At 37.7% G+C, this 24,235-nt stretch overlaps 1 protein-coding gene across 5 annotated transcripts; it reads right to left on the reverse strand.

Annotated features, from left to right (window-relative positions):
- Window positions 1-1,766: 1,766 nt before the first annotated feature.
- On the reverse strand, window positions 1,767-14,450 carry LOC130718025 (uncharacterized). Of its 5 annotated transcripts, none has more exons than XM_057568457.1 (12): window positions 14,238-14,440; window positions 14,120-14,159; window positions 14,000-14,048; window positions 13,734-13,825; window positions 12,288-13,021; window positions 11,036-11,211; window positions 10,477-10,708; window positions 9,440-9,575; window positions 4,039-4,133; window positions 3,773-3,896; window positions 2,191-2,296; window positions 1,767-2,074 (listed from the first exon to the last, which is right to left on the reverse strand). In XM_057568457.1, the coding sequence occupies exons 1-11, from the start codon at window positions 14,318-14,320 to the stop codon at window positions 2,219-2,221; spliced, it is 1,839 nt and encodes a 612-aa protein (XP_057424440.1). In that variant the 5' UTR covers window positions 14,321-14,440; the 3' UTR covers window positions 1,767-2,074; window positions 2,191-2,218. The 5 variants fall into 5 exon arrangements, with proteins under 5 accessions (XP_057424440.1, XP_057424441.1, XP_057424443.1 ...); XM_057568458.1 differs by having other exon boundaries at window positions 1,767-2,082; XM_057568460.1 differs by having other exon boundaries at window positions 1,767-2,296; window positions 14,249-14,450.
- Between the last annotated feature and the right edge of the window lie 9,785 nt (window positions 14,451-24,235).

A 24,235-nucleotide genomic window follows, 5' to 3' on the forward strand; every position in this document is an offset into this window, starting at 1 on the left:
CAAAGATTCATCAGACATAAATAGATCCTTACATATGATGGTCACATCTCGGAATTTTGGAGACCCTAGTTGGCCAAGCCATAATAAGAAATCGAGAATCACACTCGAGATAAAAATTAATGTCATGAAAGCCAGGAAGACCCAAAACTTATTTAATACTTCCTGTTATGAAGCCTAAACCTTAGTAACAGTCAACAAGCAACTTAGTAATTGGCTGACTGAGGGTCAAACCCTAAATTTGATCTAATACTCATGGTAGTCATCGCACGATATGTATCCCGATACGATACGAAAATCAACCAAACGATATGTATCCCATATATGTATCTTTTTGTGTTCGTATCGTGACCTGTATCGCACATATCGCATGAGTATCGCACGATACGTATCCCGATACCATACAAAAACAATTTTTCAAATGCCGTTTCATCTTACTCCCCTAGAAAAATTAGGGAGTGGACATTTAATTTCATTAAAAATTAGTAAATTGCTCTAAAAAGTTATGTTTTCTTTGATTCTTTCACCCTTTCACGTTCAACTTCACTTCAACAGCCCTTTCATGTTTCACGTTCAACTTCAGCAGCCCTTTAATGGCTTGGAATTAGGGAGTGGGCATTTAATTTCATCTCTTTGATGTTTAGTACTTTAGTTTGGCTTATGGCTTGGAATTAGGTTGAACTTGAACTTTGTGAGACTATTTTTCTACTTATGACTTGGATCTTTGATTATTTTGAACTATATTTATATGATATATTAGTATATTATTTAATTTATGACTTAATTTTTTTTGTGTCTGTATCTTACGATACACGTTACGATACGATACGCGACATGGAATTAGGGTCTAGCGATACACGATACATATCTCGATTTGACTACCTTGCTAATACTTGTTTAGATGGAAACTAAAGAGCACTAATTGAAAAGTATTTAGTGACCTTCAATAAGCCTTAAGCATGTATCCAAACAAACTCTTAGTCTCTTTGTTCATTGTGTAAATAGAAATAGTCTTGATTCATAAACCACTCAACATTAATGACGCACTGCATACACCTCATTTTTCCTATATTTTTCTCTTTTTATCATCACATCATATATCACTAATTTCTCTCTTTCTTTATCAGTCTCTCTAGTGAGCTACCCCATTGGGAGATATTGAAAGGGAAAAGCTGCCTGCAATTGCAAAGATTCATGAGATGGAAATAGATTCTTATTTACAATGGGCCCTGTATGTGTAATAGGCCTTCATCATCATAATGAACTATTCCATTTGCAAATTTCAAACGTGGAGTATACGGAAATCAGTTCCTCTCTTGTGGAAATTTATATGGCACACTCAAGTTAAAATGATGTGTCACTATATTCATAAATATTAAATTGTTGGGACCCCAGAATATTTGTGAAGAGAACGATAGATAATGCTTCACTCAACATTGTCATGTGATATGAAAGAATTATAAACAGTGAAATTATAAAAAGAGGACAAAGACACACAACTATTAGAAAAAGATTAGGACAGTATCACCAAAGCATTTCAGTCTCTTTCTTTTTTAACCCAAACACCGTTATCCCGACAACCACCCTCAACCCGCAAGAGCCTGCCCACCATCACCGGGATCTTAGATATTTTCTCTCCTCATTCCTCCTCTTTTTTCTACGCCGATTTCAACCATCCACTCACCGCAAAGTTCATCGCCATACATTTGGATGATTCAAAGATCTAGTGTTAGCTACTGATGGCACAGGCAAACATGAGGGAGCAGCACTCAGATATAAGACTTTAGATTAACAAAAAAATAAAATCTAGAGTGTTAAATATGATCTATGCGGAAGTAACTTCTAATCTAACGGTTGATGTCATAGTACAACTATTCGGTAGAAAGGCAGAAGAAATATATACACATTGAATTTACTTTACAATTGTTGGAGGTCACATTAATGACAGTCTCTTCATTTTTCCACCCAACATTAGACATCCAAACATACCAAAAAATAAATATTTTTTGTCGCCACCAACCCAGCTTTTTAATCTCCATGTGAACCAGAATTCATAGAATCCCCCAGACCATTCTCTCTGTACATCTAGTGTCACAAAGTTAAAATAGGATAGTAGTGTGATATTCTGGATAATAAGTTAGAAATGCTGTGGAAAACAAGTTTAAAATAACAGGAGCATAACTTCAAAACCACCTCAGCTACGTTTCTGAATCGGTTTAACTCAGCACCCTCCAACAGCTGTATCACTGAAATATGCCGTGATCGCCTTCAATTTTCCATTTAAATGCACTTTCTCCACCTGGAAAATATGATAGAAGGGTTAAAATTTACCAGGGAAAGATATTTACTAAGCAACCAAAGAAAACAATGATGTTATGATGGCATAAAAACACATAATTTAACCCCCCCCCCCCCCCCCCAATTTGGTTGATGACAAAAAAAACCGTTTTGTTATTACGACAATATGACTCGCATAACACCAGTTGCCAGGAAGCTGAAGTTCAAATTAACCTACATGACAAATGTTTCTGCATTATTGACATAGCAAATGATAATAAAACTTTACAATTGTTTGACCCAAAATAATAATAATAATAATATAACATTGACGATAAAAACGATCATATTGGGGTCAACTAGGGGTGGGAATAAGTCATGCCGCTTGTAAAGGGAGGTCATGGTCGCAAGTTCAGGCAGGTCAGGCTAAATTGAAAAGAAAAAAAAAACTAGTGTTTTTTAAAAGCCTATTTAGTTAAAAATGTTAAGCTCAGGTCATACAAAAAACATTATAAGTCTATTAGGCTAGCATATTGAAATAAATATAATTAATATAAGTGTGTTTTATGATTGATATTATTGTACGTTAGAATTTATTATAATATCTTAATGCTATATATTTATTTACATATTTATAAGTTTAAACAAGTTGAAAAATATAATGAATTAAGGATAGTCATTTTAGAAGTCGATTTATGACCTATGTTAATACCTTACTGTGACGTATGATTTTAAATAAGATTTCAGACTATAGATAATCCAACATAACCGAGCATATTTCTATCTCTACCTATTAGTTTATCATCTTGTTGGCCTTCTTATGGAAAAAATTGTTTAATATTATTTAACTAGGCCCTAGAGTTTCAAAAAAAAATGAGGCCAATAGGCTATCAGATCAAGTCAGGCTTTCAAGAATAGCAGGTCAAACCCAAAAAAAAAATGTCTATCACAGGTAACAAACCAAACTTAGGCCTTTAAAATTTTAAGTAGATCATACTTATTTACACAAAGTCAAGCTTGGCCTAACCTATTTCCACCCCAAGGGTCAACAAACTGCATATATCATACTGTTCACGATTCCTAATTTCAAGTTCCAATACTCCCATTGTACAGCCTACACTGTTTTCATATTCGATTATTTTCTTAGTAGCGTCCTCCAAACTAAAGGTCCCCCAAACCACCCTCTATCTCTAACAGGACACTTGTGGGAAGTTGAACATCATAAACGTTAGTTAATGGAAGATGGAGACAAATAGTTACCACATCATACACCTAAGTAATTATTCATGACAGTACAACTTCTATTTACTCTGTCAAATCTCTCAAGCCAGCAAAGAACACATAATTTGATCATGTAAAACAACTTCATTCCAATAGTTTACAAAAAACGCTCTTCACACTACCAAGACGATAAAATATTCTTATCAAAACATGAAATATTGTTTGACCCTCCATTTTTATGGTTAAACATGTCAATTAGACAAAAAGTTGAAATTACCTCTAGTGACCATGGCGGACAGGCAGATAGACATAATTCTGCCAGTTGATTAAAATTTATATTTTTTGGAAGGAACATAACAACTCTGGGAGCAATCTCCTTTGCAACATGGAAGAGAGTATATCTACACAGAAGCAGCAATTGGTTACAATGAGAGACTAAAGTTATTCGTTATGTATCCAAGAACTACTAAAAAAAAGTTATTTATCTAACTAGAAGATAAAACAAAGAGGAAATGTAAAGCAACCAGACAAGCATCTACCCACCCATCATGTGGTCTAAGCATTGTCTTCATATCATAAGTCGCAACCTTAGCATAATCAGGTCCCCCCCAAGGTGGAGATAAGAAAACAGTATCAGCCTGCAAGACAAAATATTGTCATTAACAAACCCAAAAGTGTGCCCCATTATTGTAATTTATGAAGCCCATGAATGATTTGGTCATTATCTTGAATATGCCCCTTGCAATTAGAAATCACATATAAACCCATTAAACTTTATGCCGATTTCTTTTAATTTAATCAGAAAAATGTGGGTGGTAAGGATATACTCTTGGAGACCTTTACTACTTGGTCAACATAGATACTATACTCAAATCCAACCATTCTAAAAGCTTAACTACTATGGATTAGGCATATAATGAAGTTTGAAATATACAAGTATTTGTGTAGGATTATGGTGACAATTTTTTGGGGCTAAAATGGCATTTGCTAAGGTATGCTTGCTTATGGTTGCTCTTCGTCATTGGCCTCAATACCAGTTTGATATGCACAAACATTATCCTCCATGATGACGTTAAAAAAGAAGTTTAAATGAAAACTTGTTTGTCATCTCTGCAAATCATTATAAGGTCCCAAACAATCTCCTAGGTATGGCTCGGTAGATTCAGTATTGTGAATTGTGATTCAATGGTTTGGTATGACATGGATTGAGGCTGACCACTAAGTTTTCTATTGTCGTTTAACCAGCAGAGTGCATTTACTAGATTATGTACAGGTAGTAATCACCATGGCATCACACCGGTAAAGCAGCATTTTTGTCACCATTTTCAAACAAAAGATGTTGGTAGATTTTGATACTACTTAGGGATGTCAATTAAAGAATGATATTGTGATTTTCCAAAGAAGTATGCAAAGTAACTTGAGAGGAAACAAGGCTGAAAAAGTAAATTGTTGATAATCCTATGGATGTCAATGCCAAACTTAAGTCAAGTCGGGGAGAGCCATTTCCAGACTCTGAGATATGTAAGACTGATGTGGAAACTAAATTATCTCATTGTCACTCATCCAGATAGCACCTTTGTAGTCAGTCTCGTAAGTCAATTTCCTAACTCTTCCTATGAAGGATATTGGGAGGCAGTCCATCACATCTTGAAATATTAAAGGAGCTTCATGAAAACGTCTCTTGTATGAAGACAAAATCAAACTAGAGCTGTGGGACATTCAGATGCAGGTTAGACATGCTTCTGAGTACTGCATTTTTATTGTTGATTGATTTCCTAGAATGCAATAAAAACAATAAAAACAACTGTATTACAAGATCAAGTGCAAAAGCAGAATATTGAGCCATGGCTGCAACCATCTTTGAACTTATATGGCTCAAACAGTAGGTTTGGGCAGACTTTACAAATGGTGTCTTTTATCCAGGCGTCATGCATATTGCCTCAAATCCAGTGCTTCATAAGAGAATCGAACATGATGAGATAGATTGTCATGTAATATTCCCCATTGTGTAACTAACATACAGATTCCAAAGTACTTGTCTCTTGTTTCTCTTTATCTCAACATCACTAAACAAAAAAGTTGCTAAATCTATCACTCTTCTATTTGTGTCGTCATATAATAATAATAGTAATTAAATTATTTAATATCATCCGTTATCAATAGAATAGCTGTGCTTTTTTATTAATACATAATTTAAATATACAAGGATTGGATTCTTGCAACATCCACAATCTTCAATCAAATCCACCCCTTCTTAATCATCCAATTCTATATGAGATAACATAGGCATAAACTACGAAAAAAGGGAAATAGGCCAGGAAAAACGATATCAGATGATCCTCTCCTTTAGACACTAGTCTATCACAACCAGCAAGGAGCCCATTCAGAAAACAATTAGATCACAATTTTCTTATACACACATTTTTCACTAGGTTGAGAAAGGATCATTCATGGGTAATCACCCATGTACAGGTAAGCACAGAGACCAAAGCAGGCAGAGAGTAGATGAGGATAAAATATGTCCAGTAGGCGACATAGCCTAACACATGTATCACCTTGGTACTCTTGAGAGTTCACGTGAGTTGGAGTCTCATATTGGTTAAGAATGAGTGCTTTATAAGAGATGTGACCCCTAAACCCAATGCCTTAAGGGATTAGGTAAAGATGTAGGGTCGGGTTCTCTTGGTGTCTTGTGGCCCATGGGCTCCCCATGTCTCCCCAACAAGTGGTATCAGAGTCGATGGTTGGTGTGGCCATGGTGACGGCTCCTTGTATCGAAAGTCTTATAGACGGTGTGGCTAGGGTTTAGGGTTTAGAGTCAGTGGGCCTGGTGTTTGGGCCTAGGTTTGGTTTTTTTAGTTGCTTTGGTATTAAGCTAGCTTTTCTTATTTGAGTTGGGCCTATGTTGAGCCAGTGTCATTTACTTAGTAGGGTTAGTTTATTATAAATCGGAGTACTCTCCTTAGGTTAGAGCATAAATTGAGTAATAGAGTTTGTAAAGGGATTTTCCCTCAGAAGGGTTTCACCCGTGGAAAGAAGGTTCTCCATCTTGCGGATCCATTAGGATTGTTTTTCGTATTCCTCTCTTTGTATCTCTCCTTTCTTCTTATTTTATTTTTCAGTTTATATACTTGAATTTGATAAAATATATCTATATTTCATTGATAATACGTGACTGAAAACTACAATATATATAGACTAACAAATAGATAAAAAGAAACTAAATCTATCTAAACCTATCTCTAATTAAATAGATATCATCTCTATTTAAATAGATACTAATGTAAAATAGATAAACAAATCTTAACTATATCTCTATGAGATAAGACTAATAATAAACTAAATCTTAACAGATATTCAACACTCCCCCTCAAGCTAAAGCTTACTTAGCTTTAAGCTTGTAACAAATCGAACCCAAGAAGAACATTATCTTAATAGATATCCCTTAATAATGACGATCTTGGTGAATCTCTGAATTGAATAACCTTTCAAACTTCGAGTAAATCCATGGCAGCAAAAGACAACTTCTAATACTTCAAATTGAATAATCTTTTGAACTTCTGCTAAATTCATGGGCAGGCAAAAGACAACTTCTCATACTTGATCTGGCTGAAATTGATGCAAGACAAAAACCAATTCTTCTGGAGTGTCGTAGGGTAGCTGAGCCAGCAAACAAGGGCGAAAAAAAACCAGCAACAATACGCCCGAAAACAAAACAAGGCTGAAGCAACAACTCACCAACAACAACCACACAGAAATAAAACATACTTGAGGTCGACCGATTGATGGCTTCTAAGACAAACAATGGTGTCAACTTTGACACAGACAACTCTCAAACATTAGAGAGTGGGCCAGCGCAACTCGCAGCTGAAGCCCTAAAACCAAAACCAATAACTCTCAACTAGAGAGTGGGCCAGCGCAACTCGCAGCTGAAGCCCTAAACCAGAAAACCAAACAACTAGAAAACCAAACAATCGAGACGAAACAAACGAAGGTGACAATGTCACCTTCAAAACCAAATTGCATAAAGTCAGCTAAGATCAATATAATAAGAGCATCTCGAACAATGAGACACAAACTAAGATCTCAAACAGCAAGAAACATCGCTCGCAGATGAGAAAAACACACCAGACCCATGAACCAAACTGGAAGAGGAAGACTGGACGACCATTAACGGTGGCGCCACAACACACGTCAAATAGAAGACCTTAAAATTCAAATCTGGCCGAAACACAAATAGGACCAGCGAGAACAATGCAGCGGAGCAATACAATTAGATTCAACCTGATGCTTCTGCCTCTCCCAAAAACATTAGCACAAACTGGATTATGGAGAAATAGGAAAGCAAAGGAACGATTGTTGGATACTCCAAAACACGCTGCTATTAAACAATCACCATAGAAGCATCATTCTTGGATACAACCTCCACCAAACCAGCAACAAGGATAACGATTGTCGGCGGTGGTTGACTGTGGTCTCTATTAGGATATTTAGCAATATCCAACACTTCCCCTCAAGCTATAGCATACATGTCATATGCATAGCTTGTAACAAATATTATTAACTCAAGAAGCCACTGCTGTCGGAGAGAGAAATTCACACAACACTTCCCCTCAAGCTAGAGCATATATATCATATGCATAGCTTGTAACAAATATAATTAACTCGAGAAGAGAAGCTACTGCCACACAATGCAATGCGGTAATCAGAAATCGTAGAGACTTGAAATTTCCCTTCACCGCCTACTCCCAACGATTAGGTAAAGACTTTTCCCTTTCAAACAATAGCAGCTTCAATATTGGACTCTAAGAAAGAGTTGCAGTGCACATCAGATGCATACATCCATTCAACCGAAGAAATATTACCAGAGTAACCCAACTCACTAATTGAGAACTTGGCTGGACCAAAGAGCCACATGGTACTGCTTCATTCTGGCATCATCAGAAACTTCCAATATCACCATCCCAACGCATTGGCATTCCATATTTCCACTTCATGTAACCAATACTCTCGCTGGCAGTGAAGAATTATTATGTCATTCCAATCAAGAATTCTTGAGTAAACAATTGTTGAATCAATTCCCACAATTTCTTCCAATCACGCAACTGCATTAAAGGAAGGAAAATCTGGAGAAAACAACATCTGGAACAGAACCAGGAGGGAGAGCCAAATATCCTGACCAACTATACTACAACGGACGAACATGTATGTGGTCGTCGCGTCGAGTTCAGGTTTGTGCGTTACCTTCACGCGCCGAAGAAGAAGGCGCGGTTGTTTTAAGTATTAAGAAACAAGGGTCAATAGGGTTCCAAGACAAAGGGGACCATAATCAGAAAGAAACGAGGCCGTAAGAAAAGGCTAGAACGAACAAGCGCGGAAGCACAGGACGAGTGAAAATAATCCAAAGAGATTTGGAAGGTCACCATGAGGGGGCTCACGGGGGAGGAGCCCCCTCACAGCGGTAGGATCGAAACTCGCTCTGATACCAACTTCAATTTGATAAAATATATCTATATTTCATTGATAATACGTGACTGAAAACTACAATATATATAGACTAACAAATAGATAAAAAGAAACTAAATCTATCTAAACCTATCTCTAATTAAATAGATATCATCTCTATTTAAATAGATACTAATGTAAAATAGATAAACAAATCTTAACTATATCTCTATGAGATAAGACTAATAATAAACTAAATCTTAACAGATATTCAACATATATAATCAAAATACCAACAATACTTCCTATTCCTCTTCCATTGTCTTGTTGTTGGCTATTAGGATTATACAATCCTAACAATTGACAATCCTAACAGCCTCCCTTGTACAAAACAAATAATAATAGTAATAATAATAATAATAATTATAATAATTTTAAGAAGAAGAAGAAGAAGAGCGACAGAAGCAGCAGCGGTAAAACAAGTAACATAGAATAGCACCTTTAACTTTGGCGCCAAGAGGAAAAAATCACCAATTATGAATTCAATTTGATCATCCACCCCATAAATAGAAGCATTATGTCTCGCATAATCAATCTTCAATGGATCAATATCAATTGCAATTACATGCCCACACCTGTAATATCAAATAATTGATAGTCAAGTACAGAGATCAACAACCATTTTCAAAGAAGAAATTTCTCAGCGGAAGTAGAAATATCTAACGAATATTGTTTATACTGGAACTACACTAAGGATCCAACCGGAATCACTTAACTAGATAAAATGAGAAACTTTATTATCACTTTATCCATTCATCATTACTAATCATATAAATGAACATTGGCAGTTACTAGACTATATAAGTGGAATAACCATACATATAAATATAATAAATGAAAGGCAAGGATGAGGATAAGAATATATCATAAAATTATACACTGAAGGCCTCTAGTGACTCCAACACCACCTACAATCACTCCATGTATGCATAAATAAATATTGCACAAGGTCAACACTGGGTGGATAAATGTTAAGAATTACATTTGGAACTCACCAGATGAACAATCCAATCTGAACAAAAACCATTTAGTGAAATGAAAATATATCACATTTACTTGGTATATATCAATACCAAATCAGATAATAAAAAATGAACTGTGATGCTGCAGCCATAAACTAATTGTTGAGAACATGAAGGCACTCAAAGGTAGGCAGGCCTACAGGAGATCATCATCCAGAATCCAAAGCAACTTGGAACACAAGGAGGTAATCAGCATAGATGTGAAAATAACAACAAACAGAAACAGTTTAAAGTTTCTCTCAATGTCTGTTATTTTAATGTTGTTCAAGTTGCTAAACATATATCATGAATATTAACTAACATGGTAATTTTCTGGTTCTTCCTTAGAAAAATGCAAAGTCTTTCTAAAAGCTTGGCTAATACAATACACCTAGTAAACTTTGTCCACCAAAACCACCAAAAAAACTCAATTTATTGGCTATCAACAAGTGATTAATTAGTACCAACTACTCACCGTTGCGTGAATTGGATAGCATTCCCACCAACGCCAGCGAAACAGTCAATTATAGTGCTACTAGCACAGCGTATTGATTGATACCGAGCAACTGCCTCAGGAGTGACAGAAAACCATCCTTCCTCATCCATTTTTACACCATCATCAAATCTAGAGAACAAAATATACCTCTGACACCAATATTTGCCAATCGTAGCAGAATAAGCTTCAGGTATGTTTTGAAAGTGAAGATCTGAGAAATGCAAAAATGATTATTACATGGGTAATAGCTGTCAACTTTCAACAACACATAGCAACTAAAGAACAAAATACATATTTAGGCATTAACGTCTCACATGACACTAGCAAATTAGCTTGTGTCCATCATTCAAGTATCTATCCCATACTCTGTATTTGATTATTACTACAGCAAAGCAATCATATGAGCATCTACCAAGTGTTATATGAATTTGACTCCAAGTAGAAAGTATTGTCATAAAATTAGAGCCAATTAGCTAAGAGATTTAGAAGAATACCAACCAAATTGAAGAAGCCAGATAATAAAGTATTTATTACAAACCTTCAGTTTCATTATACAACTTCCTCTGCTTTTGTCTTCTTATCTTTTTCGTTTTCTTTTCCTTTCTTGACGTAGAAGGATCAGATTCGGTATCCAATTCAGAAATATCAATTACCATGTTTTCCATGGGTGTATGATCAACCTCTGGTTCTTCTTGAATGTATCTTCCATTAGAGCTGCAATGCATCAAGCATATCAGTTGTTTGAAGACAAAGTAAAATATACAATATCAGAAAGGTACGTTGAGACATCCATTTTCATATTACTATTCTTGTTAGAGTCAAACCATTCATTGGCTTCCACTTAGAAGCTTTAGCTTTGCGAGGTTTGGCTCTTCACATCAAATCACAGCTCTTTTAACTCAACTACAATTAATAACCAAATCTTTTCCCCCTAAGGTAGGGTTGGCTACATAAATCATATGATGACAATTGCCAAAATGCTCGGTCATCCATAAGTTTAAAGGTAGACCATTTACATCTAAATTTCTTTTAATTGTTTGGCCTACAATTTTCCTCAGTCTCCCTCTATATTTACCTATTTGAGTTTGACCATCGTCTATCTCCTCCATCAGGTCAACCCTCCTTAGTCCTTCTTGATGCGTCTATGGTTCTTCTCCACATATGCCCAAACAACCTAAGACAAGACTCTATTGATTGTATTTCATCCTATCTTGTCTTAATTTGCCACTCATCCATCATAACATTCTACCTCTTAACCGTCCAACACTAATCCCGCACAATATCGCAGGTCTTATAGCTATGCAGCAAAATTTTCCTCTGAGCTTAAGAGGTACTTTTCTATTCCTTTAACAAAGAGGTCAGTAATTAATTAACTTATATTCTTTCCATCCCTAATATGGCCAAAAAAAAATACATTGAGTGCGGAACTATGCTACTTTACATTGATCAAGCTAAACAGTTCATGGCTTTCACTTAACAACTTAAGCTTATGGGAGAGTTAATCCTGGACACTTGCTTACTCTAAATTTTTTTTTGGCATTGAAAGGCTTTGTCAACTTTGTGATTCATAGTATCTTAAGTTTGGTCCCATTAGGCCTATTTAGAAGACAAAAAGTTTTAGGTCCAACAGTTATATTGTTATTTGCAAGCTGCAAACCTTGTCAGGACAAATCTACATTAGTTTAATAAAATAATGAGTAAAGAAAATTTTATACAGATAATTCTAAACAATTTGATGATAGTTTAGAGAGAAGCATGAACTAGCATTAGAAGTTTAGCTCATAAAATACCTAATGATATGATCCAGGGCATTTAAAACTGAGCAACATGAAACTCCATCATTGCAACTACTCTCGAAATTCTCATCTGAATGATCAATGGATTGGTCTTCATTATTTGTAGCCATTTCAAAGACAAAATTGCCAGCAGCAACTCCAGTCTGAGCTGAATAACCTTCATGTGGCTTTCCTGATGCGTTCTCTTCAATCCAGGTTTCGTCAGGTGGTTCATTGTTATTTTGTGTTCCATGGTCCTCTGCTGATTTTAGAGCTTCATTATCATCTGATTCAGTAGACCCACCAATTGCTAGATGTTCCATCCCTGGAGGTGGGTCCCATGTAGAAGAGTCCGTTGTGACATTATAAAAGTATCTTCTCTTATAGAAAGTATCCCAGAGCACCATCCACTCTCCATGTTCACTGCAATAATTTGACCCATCAATTCTGTCACATCCACTCCCTTCTGAACATGTGGGAAGCGATTCTAATTCTCCTTCACCAGAGGCACAATGGGTCATATCAACTTCCACTGCACCATCACAGTAAGATGATTCACTTTGGCCTAGTATTGATATACAAGATATAGAACTGTTTGTTTTATCATGAAATTCAGCAAGAGATGCAACTTCCTCCACATTCGCTTCATATAGAGTTTCAGCTACAGGATCATGAGAAGGATGTTGTTGCTTTGAACGTGCACCCTTTCTTTTGCCTTTTACTGTTCCACATTTCTGTGACATGATAGACTGAAAATATAGTTAATACTTAATAGTTGATGGCACTTTTGACAGAAATAATCTAACATCTAAAGAGAAGAACATGAATGATAAAGAAGTATAACTTGTTGGTGCTCTCACATTGAAAACAGAATGCCACTAATATGGACCAACAACACCTATTACTGAATTTACTGCAAAGACAAACCATCAATTATACAGCCATAAAACTCACACCTTAATTGACTTTTATAGTTAGATTGTGGACTTAAATCGGAACCAAGGTTGGTAATGAGTCGAGGTCACTTGCAAACTAATCAGGGCTCTGTTCACTAATACATTCATAAGCTAGACTGTATGCATTAATAACTAGATATGCGTTTTTGTTTAATTTTTGGCATGACTAAACTTTTTAAAATAAATTATAATAAACAGGTGAATTTTATTCGAATCTGACTCATTGCGTAACTAGTTGGCCATAAAAAGTTCAACTGGTATAGGATTTTTTTTTATGTTGAGAATCGGTATTGAATTTGAGCATGGCTAATTGAGCTTGTTGAGCTAATAAAACAGACTCACTTTCTAAGGTAATAGTGTGTCTGAGAGCTTGAACATTGTCACTCCTAAGACATTGCTTATGCGGACATTCTACAATTCTTTTACTTGAGACCTTACTTATGTGAACCTTGTACAATTGTACTAAAACCTTGCAGGAAAAATATGTTAATGTGTATAAGCAAACCTGCTTGGTTGTCTGAAAGGAAAGAGGGAGCCCCAATTCATTCATCTCCTTGTTAAGTTCCAAATCCTCGGGTAGAATAAGGTCACTCCAATCTACATAAAATACAAGAAATCGATAAAAATAAAAAAAGGGATTAATAATATAAAATAAAATAAAAACCACCCTCCAAGAAAAGACACCATTTTTATGAAACAGGTAATCATTCCTTGAAAAATAAGCGAGGTTTAAAGCAAAGGGTTTTGAGATAGAAAACGAGAAGCACTTGCCAGGAAGAGGGTCTGCGGCGTCATCGTCATGAGGTTCTTGGGTGAATTTCTGAAACGAAAAGCGATGTGAAAAACGATGATGAGTAAAGTAAAGATAGAAGTGGGGTAAGGTAAACTCACGGATTGTTGAGTTGATAATGGAAGTTGAAGGCCATCATCCCTGTGAAATGAAACCTAGTTTTGTGAGTGGAAAAGGGAAAAGAGAAAAGAGTAGAGAGTAGAGAGAGTGAGAAGTGACCAGAGAAAGACTTGGGTGATCTTGAAGAGAGAACCGAGGGCTTCGATTGCAGGACCTTCGTAGTCAGAATCAGCGATGACCATGGTAATGCTATTGCTGAAGAAGAAGAAGAAGAAGAATCAGTATGGTGCTTCTCTCTCCCGCTACCTCTCAAAACCGCAGGCGCACAGGTGGCTACACAATATTTTACGAATTCAAAAGTTTGGCATATGTTATTGTTTTTTCAACTTGGGCTATGTTATGTGGATGTACCAAAAACAAACTTGAGGCGATTGTGGCTAAAGACAAATGCATGCTCCAAAATTTAATTTCGGGTTGGGTTTCAATTGACTAAATGCAATAAGATTTGTGTACACTTGTAGACCATTAGAGATAAAAAGAGATAAGTGATGATAGATATGATATACAATGTGATCTTGCGACTAAGCGAGCTGACTAAGTGACTAATTAGTTCAGTTCAGGAACATGTGAAACTTTGATCTAATAATTAAGCGAGGTTGCCACTCGAGATACATCTTTAAAGGCTTCCAAAAGACCTTAAGTGACATCGGGCTTGTAAATACATGTGTAGTCGACTAGTCGTTCATTTATGCACACATTACCTATTATGCAAATCTTAGAGTTCTTCTTAGGCTCAGAGATCCTCACTTTGACTTGAGCATCCGAGTTCTTATGTAAGTACATTCTCCGCCATGTCAACGCGGCTATGTCGTGTCAGATAAGTCATTCTAGGCCGAACACTATCACCGGAGACGAAGACATCCAAATGATCATCTCATTTCTCCAATAAAATAATTGAACAATAAAAATAGCATATAACTATCTTATCGTGACATACGACAATACCACTGCCCAGCCTCATCCTTCAAAAATGGTGTCGTGACTCACGAGCCACCTTGACCACGGTCGACCTCTGTCTCCATCACTAGCAAGCCTCCCCTCTAGGAGCGACCCACCTTTCCATGGCCACAAACCCCCTTCGACCTCCGCCCGCCGACAAGCATTGCTGCTGGTTGGTTGAGGGGATCCAAATCCAATTTAGATCACGATCTTCCTCTGGTTTCTCTTCACGAATTACGTTCATGCATCGTTACACATCTTTGTCACCTTGCTGCACCGCTGCGTCGTACCGTTGCACTTCATCGCATCGCCCGCACCGCACTGGCAACACCCTATCTTGCTTGCTGTCAATGAAAATCAAAATAATTGTCCAAGGCCATCTGATTTTTCTCATCACCATAACAACACATTTTCCATCTTCAATACCCAATAACTTAAGCTATTCGGTCATCCTTAAGTGGAAGTTCTTTGGGAGCTTTGTTGCTGGTTCATAGACTGATATTTCTCCATTGAATTTTACATTTATCTCATGAACTCACTATTTTAATTTTGTTTTGTCTGTAACTCTTGCATCAGTTGATTGCTATACTCCAATGCGTTATGATTCTTACATATTGAAGATAAGAATTTGCTCTACTTTTCATCAAAATTACATACTTATATGTCTGTGTGCCCAAATTCAAGTTTCGAGACCACATTAACCAAATACATGGTGTTCCGGTATGGAACCTTAGACGTGGGCTAATCAAACTGAGAGCAAGCGAAGTAAATGAAAACTAGGAAAATTGCGTGAAATGATAGGTCCCCCTACCGCTTGGGTGGTGCCTTTATTTATAGCTTGCGTTTTTAGTCCGAATGGACCATGGGTGACCCGGCCCATTAAGTACAGAATATTGATTAGCCCCATTACATGATAACTTGGTTCGCCCATATCAGACCACAAGCCCACAAGACACTAAGACTTATAAATGAGGCGAAAGTGTCTTATATAAGCCCACAATGATTCGGCGATAAAGTCATATGGGCGCATGGGCTCCAATGAGAATGTAAATGGTTACACACAATCAATAGAATAATAAACTTGAGCAATAATCAGGGCGATCTTTAGCTCTAGTCCACCTGCAAGTAAATGATTCGCCTGGATATAATGACAGATAAATTAAATTAAATAATATACAAGTATTAATCGACACTAAGGATTTTCAGCTTTTCTTCTTCTCTCCCATGTGCTTCTGATCAAACGTCAAACGTCACTTCATTCGCTTCATATTCACTGTGCATCATGGCGCACTTCAAATCAGCCTTACCTGCCATAATCATCATACTATATCTGCACAATAAATACGCTTCGGGACTCACAGAGATATTAAGCCTCGACACGGTAACATTTGCCACCCTCATCATTACATTCCATTATCCATTTAAAACTCACTACCAAAAGAAAGAAAGAGAAAGAAATTCTAAAGCAACACAACCTAAAATCAAACGTCGCACCCTCGGTTTTTACCATTTAACACTCTTAAAGGCGCGCCGGTCCATGAATTCAAAACGTTTGAATGTGTGGCTCAGAACGACGCGTGATTTCACCCCAGAACACGCGCTTTCCCTCACCGTTTCACTCTCTGTTTTCACTATGCTATAAATATCACCTTCCCCATTCACTCACTTACCTTCAACTTTCCTTCAAATCTCACACAAGTTTTCTTATCTTCTGGAAATTTTCACAATCACCTCACTTCCAGAGCTTCCTTCCTTGAAGATTCATCCACCTCCTCCACTTTTCCTGGTAACTTACTTTTCCTTCCTTGCTTCCTATGCATGATTCTTTCTTCCTTTTCTTCATCCTTTCTTTGAATCGCACTTTTACACCATTCTTTCTAAAAACAAACTTGCACCTGAAAATCAACTTAGTAAAATCCACATGTCATGACCATAATCTCTTATAATTTCAGGATTTGCCCCCAAAATGGATGCTAAACGCACTCGTAGAACTCCTAAAGCCTCTAATCGTCCTCCCCTTGCTCTTGATTTATGGGTTTCTAGTAAAGTTAAAGCTAGGTTTTCGAAATTCTGTAACATTAAAATGGTAATGGATTTAATCACTTCCAATACTTTTCGCACTGATGGTCAAGACGTTTATCTTGACATTGTCCCGTGCGCCCCTGACGAACCTTGCTGCTTCGGCCAAAGTGATGATAAAGGAAGAAATCACACTTACTTTTTTGAAAACATCTTTTCTGACCTTAAGTGTAGGCTTCCTCTATCAGATTTTACCTGTTCCATCCTTACCCTTTTAAATGTTGCGCCCACTCAACTTCACTGTAATAGTTGGGCTTACATTAGAGCCTTCGAACTCCTCTGCCAACACTTAGGCATAGAGCCCACCAGTAACAAATTTTTCTACTTTTTCGAGACTAGTGGTAGAAGCGTTAAAGGAGAATACCTTTCTTTGGCTGCTGCTAGGGGGCAAGGTCTATTCACTTTATTCAGAAGCCACTATAAGCATTTTAAAGGAAAATTCTTTAGACTAAATGAAACTGACAAATGCAAAGACGTTTTCTACTTTGACGACGGAAAACCAAAATTTCCCTTCTACTGGACTAATCGATTTGAGGATGTGATCAAACTTCCTGAGGATTCACTGACCCCCGAAGAAATGGTGGATTGCAAGTTTTTATCCACTATTGACTTGAATCTCACCGAATTTCTTGGTGCCCATTTTGAAAATAAATTGGGCGCATATATAGGTAACATGTTTGAATTTAGCTCATATGTATTTCAATTCTTTATCCCTGTGTTTTATACTTCTTTTCTTTTGTTTCAGCAAACATGACTCGCCTTTCAGATGAGGATCTTTTGCGCTTTCGCCGCGAGCAGCAGGCGGCCAGGGAGAAAAGAAACCCAGCCAAAGCTTTGGCTGACGCTGATGGAAGTCATTCGGGAACCGAATCGAATCGCCCGCAAAAGAAAAAGAGGAAAGCTGACGCGCCCGAGTCAAACAAAGGGAAGAATGTCAACCAATATTCCATGGAAAAATTTATGGTGAAAGCCCATTCCCCCAGTGTTGCTAACAAAAATTGTACCACAAGTGCTCCACCTTCGTCATGGAAAAACTTGTTGAAGGAGTTTGAGGAACTGACATCTGAAGAGGTCACTTCGCTGTGGGATTCCAAGATTGACTTCAACGCCTTAGTAGAGACTAACCTAGTCTTTGAGGCGGACCGAGAGAAGATGAGGGAAATTGGGCTTAAAGAGGCTTGTCAAGCCCTTATGACCAAGGGTTTGGAAATTGCTGCCATTTCCAAAATGGTGGATCTTGAAACTGCCGGTTTTGATGGGATTTCTGCAGCCAAACAACTTGAAGAGAAGGAAAAAGAAATCAATAAGTTGAAGGCCACAATGAAGCTCGTGGACAAGGCTAAAAAAGTCAATGAGAAGAAAATCGCAGATTTGACCGCAGAGAATGTGAATCTCAAAAAGAATTTGGGGGAAATGCACACTACGCATCAATCCCAAAATGAAGAAATACTGAAGGCTAAGGCGGAAATTACAGAATTGACTTCTGCAAGCTCTGAATTGAAAACTGAAAATTCCAAACTACACTTTGAGATTTCAGAGCTAAAGAACTCTGTTCTTGATCAACTTGAGGTTGGTTTTGCTAAGGCTAAGGAACAAATTCTTCTCCTGAATCCTGAGATTTCTATCAATTTTGCTGGTTCCGATCCTTATGCGAGGATTGTTGATGGCAAATTGATCAGTCCTGATAATGCTGAAGAGGAAGAAGAAGAAGAAGAAGAAGAAGAAGAAGAAGAAGAAGAAGAAGAAGAAGAAGAAGACAAGAATGAAGAAGAAAAGAACAAAGAGGGCGACACTCAAGGAAAAGAAGGCGAGGGAGAAACATCGTAAACTTGAATGTTCTAAGTATCTGAATCTCTAAATGTTTAAGTATTTAAGTTTCTTGTTTGTTTGTTTCAGCCCCTAGTATTTTGTGTGATGTTTTAATTTTATGACCACCTATGTAAGGCTCCGCCAGTTAACTAATGAAATATGTTTTTCTTATTAGCTACTTCTCCTGACTTTTGACTTACTATTTTCAATTGAATCCGAAGCTAAACTTTTACCTTAGCTTTCGTTCTAACATAACATTTTTCACACTAACTCTTATCGCACTAAAAAAAAAAACTTTCAGGACTTAACATCTTATCTATGAAATCTATGACTATACTTACTTTGCCTAGTCATACTTTCACTTATAACTCTTATTCCGATACTTGAACACATGAAACATAAAATACTCTAAGTTACTTACCACGTATTCCAACGCTTCAAGGCTAATGACTAAATTAATATTAAACCAAAAGCATTGCAATTCACTAACCTTTACTCCTGAACTTGCTTTTACTTTCTTCGCCCAATCTACTGTTGATTGGAAAGTCGTGTAACTTCGACATAATGGTAAATCATTCGATTCACTTCGCCCAGTATACTATTCATGTATAGTGGGAAATTGCATAAAGTTTATGAAATTTCTAAGTAATCAACTTCTATTGGAATCATAAGGCCTTTGTAATGTTAACTTAGTCAAAAAATTTCATTTGAACTTAGTTATATGTTGAATCGAAAATTCCCATTTTGATTCAATCGTTTTGCTCGCGTGGAGACTTGTGCTTAATTTGGACAAGCTTAATCCAACTTAAGGCTGTGCTTATGAATTCGTGGTCAAATGCTCTAGTTTTAAGAGTCTTACTCTTTCTTAATTGCCTGACATCGCCCGATTGATAGACCTAAGTTGATATGTTTCCAATCAAGAAACAAGAATGAAAAATGTTGCACACATGAACATTTTTAAAGGTTATGCCTCGTTAAAAACTCTCCCGCCTGGGGTAGAGAAAAGAGTGCATACCTGTTATTCATTAATGTGTGATGCCTCGTTAAAAACTCTCCCGCCTGGGGTAGAGAAAAGAGTGCATCCCACTAAGTCTTACACACATAACAGATTCTTAAACAACACACTGAAAACCAACATAGTCTTGAACACAACATACTGCTACAAACTTAACAAAAACACAAACTGTACAGAACACAAATGGCGAATCAGCTGTAGTAATAGCGGAGGTGTTGTGCGTTCCAAGCTCTTGGAACCCTTCGCCCTGATAGTTCCTCCAAATGATAAGCCCCTTGACCAAGCTCACGAAGAATCCTGTAAGGTCCTTCCCAATTAGGTGATAACTTCGAATCCTCAGGTCCCTTTGCCTTTCGACGCAGCACCAAATCACCAACTTTCATTTGCCTCGGAACCACTCTGGAATTGTATCGCCTTTCAGATCTCTGTTTTACCACTGCCTGCCTCAGACGAACTTCTGCTTGCATTTCCTCTGCCAAATTGAGATCAACCAATCTATTCATATCATTCTGGTTTTCATTATAAGTCGCCACCCTGAAAGTTACATCTTGCAACTCTACTGGGATCATAGCATCTACCCCATAAGTCAACTTGAAAGGTGATTCGCCAGTAGTGGATTGAGGGGTAGTGTTGTAAGCCCAAATCACTGTGATCAACTCCTCAGCCCACAATCCTTTAGCTTCGCCTAGCCGCTTCTTAATTCCATTGAGAATGACTTTATTTGCTGACTCTACCTGACCATTTGTCTGAGGATGCTCCACTGAGGCGAAGCGCATTTCAATTCCCATTTCTGCACAAAAATTCTTCACACTCCTGCTAGTAAACTGTGTTCCATTATCTGAGATGATAGTTGCTGGTACGCCAAACCTACAAATCAATTTTCTCCAATAAAATTTCTTGACTTTCTCTGCTGTTATCTTCGCCATTGATTCCGCCTCGATCCACTTAGTGAAGTAGTCTACCGCAACCAAAACAAATCTAATCTGAGAACCTGCTGGAGTAAACGGTCCCAGAATATTCACTCCCCACATTGCAAATGGCCACGATGAACTCATTGAGCTAAGAGCTTCAGGTGGCGCCCTATGTAAATCTGCATAAATTTGACATTTTTCGCATTCTTCACGTAGTCCATACAATCCCCTCTTAAAGTTGGCCAATAGAATCCTGCTCTGAGTAATTTCGCCGCCAAAGATCTGCCTCCCACATGACTTGCACACACGCCCTCATGAACTTCAAACATAATTCTTTCTGCCTCATCTTTAGGGACACATCTCAACAAAGGAACTCCAATCCCTCTTCTATACAATTGTTCGCCCAGTAATGTGTAATGACTTGCCTCACGAACTTGGTCTTTAGAAAATTTCAGCAAATCAGAGCCTTATGCTTCCAAGCACTCTTTGATTCGCCCCATCCAATCTGAATCTGTTACAGTCAACACCATCACTATCTCATCCTCTTCAATGCTTGGGCTGTTCAAAACATCCTGAATGACTGACTTATTGTTCCTCGGCTTCTTGGTGCTCGCTAACTTCGACAGTATATCCGCCCTTCTATTCTCCTCCCTCGGAACATAATTGACATGCACTTTGCCTATATGCTTTATCAACCCTTGAGCTTTCAGTAAATACTTAGCCAGCTGTGCATCCCTCGCCTGATATTCACCCTGAATTTGCCTGGAAACTATCTGAGAATCTGTTTTAATCATTATGCTCTTGACTCCCATCTCGATCGACAACTTCAAACCTGCAATTATAGCTTCGTACTCTGCCTGATTATTACTTGCTTTGAAGTCAAACTTGAGTGACTGTTCAACTGTCACGCCTCCTGGCCCTTCTAGAATTATTCCGGCACCACTTCCCTTGACATTGGATGAACCATCCACGGACAAACTCCATTCTCCAACTTCCATAGTTTTTTCACTGGAAGACATTTCGTTGACAAAATCCACCAATACCTGTGCTTTAACCAAACCTTTCCTTTCAAAAGTGATTCCAAATTCCGACAATTCAACAGCCCAGGAGACCATTCTTCCAGCCAAATCAGGCTTTTGCAAAACTTGGCGAAGTGGCAAGTCAGTTTTTACCACTATTGGAAAGCCTTGAAAATAAGGTCTTAACTTCCTGGCGGATATAATTAAAGCTAACGCAGCCTTTTCAATTTTTTGGTATCTAACCTCAGCCCCTTGAAGAGCGTGACTCACAAAATATATGATCCTCATATCATCTTTATTCTCTTGCAACAAAACTGAACTAACTGCATTATCAGATATGGAAATAAACATTGACAATGAAATACCTGGAATTGGTTTAGCTAAAATTGGCGGGCTGGACAAATGATCCTTCAAACTTTTGAACGCCCTTTCACATTCTTCAGTCCACTGAAAAGTTTTGTTCTTCCTTAAACATTGAAAAAATGATGCTGATTTTTCCCCAGAACACGGAAGAAACCTGGACAAAGCTGCTATCCTTCCTGTTAATTTTTGCACATCTTTAACTGAGGTTGGACTCTGCATATCAAGTATCGCCTTACACTTATCAGGATTTGCCTCAATTCCTCTCTTTGTGATCATGAAGCCCAAAAACTTTCCACTTTGAATTCCAAACGAACATTTTTCTGGGTTAAGTCTCATGTTATGCTTTCTTAGCTCGCCAAACGCCTCTTCGAGATCAGAACAGTGTGCCATCATTTCCTCTGACTTGACCACCATGTCATCTACATAAATCTCCATGTTCCGCCCCACCTGCTTGTCAAACACCTTATCCATCAACCTCTGGTATGTTGCTCCCGCATTCTTCAGCCCAAACGGCATAGTCTGATAGCAATAGTTCGCCTGATTCGTCATAAAAGCTGTCTTCTCTTCGTCTGGCTGATACATTCTTATCTGATGATACCCTGAATATGCATCCATGAGGCTAAGCATTCCGAATCCAGACGCCCTGTCCACAAGCTTATCAATATTCGGTAAAGGATATGAATCTTTAGGACAATGCTTGTTTAAGTCTGTATAATCTGTGCACATTCGCCATTTTCCATTAGCCTTCTTCACCATTACTACATTCGCCAACCATGTTGGATACTTAACCTCCCTAATGAATCCAGCTTCCAGTAACTTGTTGGTTTCCACCTTCACTGCCTCTGCCTTCTCTTCGCCCATCTTTCTTTTGAATTGAACAATAGGTTTCGCCCCGGGATTTAAAGCCAATTTGTGACAAATAAATTCCGGATCGATTCCTGGTAGATCCTTTGCACTCCATGAAAATAAATCCATATTATCAGATAACAACTTTACCAACATGTTCTCTTGACTTGTAGTTAAATTGACACCAACTTTCAAATTTCGCTCGCCAATCTGGATAGCCTTAGTTTCATCCTCTGATGTCATCTTGTGCTCAATGAATCCATCACGAGGATCCAAACTAATGTCTGTCTGATCTACATTCACCTCATATACTCGATGCCCCTCTTTCACTGCCTTCTTTCCCATATGTCCATACTGCTTGAAACTTTCTGAATAACACTTTCTGGCAACCATTTGGTCAGCCTTTAAAACTCCAACTCCTCCTCTGCTCAACGGATACTTAGCTGTTAAGTGTCGTGTAGAAATGATCGCCCCCAATCTGCTTAGTGATGGCCTCCCAATGAGTACATTATAAGGCGAAGTACATTTTACTACCAAAAACTTAATAGCAAATGTCTCCGCATTTTTCCCTTCTCCAAAGACAGTCTTCAGCTCCACATAACCTCGAACAAATACTTTTTCTCCAGAAAAACCCACTAAAGAGCCATCGTAAGGCAACAAGTCAGATTCAGTTAGCCCCAATTTTTCAAAAGCATCACCATAAATCAAATCCGCCGAGCTTCCTTGATCCAGAAGTACCCTCTCAATTTCGTAATCAGCAATTCTCAGCATTACAACAATTGGATCGTCTTCATGAGGTTGAACTCCCTCAAAATCTCGCACAATAAAAGTTATATCGGGTTGATTGGTTGCCCAACTTCCCCAATCATTAGAATAAACAACATTAATGGAATGAACGTACCTCTTACGAGCTGAATTAGTAGTTCCTCCGCCACGAAATCCACAAAAAATAGAATGAATCCGCCCCTTCGCCTTTCCATCTGACTGCTTATTTTGTTCATCATTATCAATCTCCTTTCCCTTTTCATCACGCTTTGTTGAAGTTTCTGCCTTATTTGAATTGTTTCGCCCAGCTAAGTGTTGCATGCATCCAGCCTTTATCAGTTTTTCAATCTC

The sequence above is a fragment of the Lotus japonicus genome, chromosome 5 (assembly GCF_012489685.1).
Source record: "Lotus japonicus ecotype B-129 chromosome 5, LjGifu_v1.2".
Lineage (NCBI taxonomy): Eukaryota > Viridiplantae > Streptophyta > Magnoliopsida > Fabales > Fabaceae > Lotus > Lotus japonicus.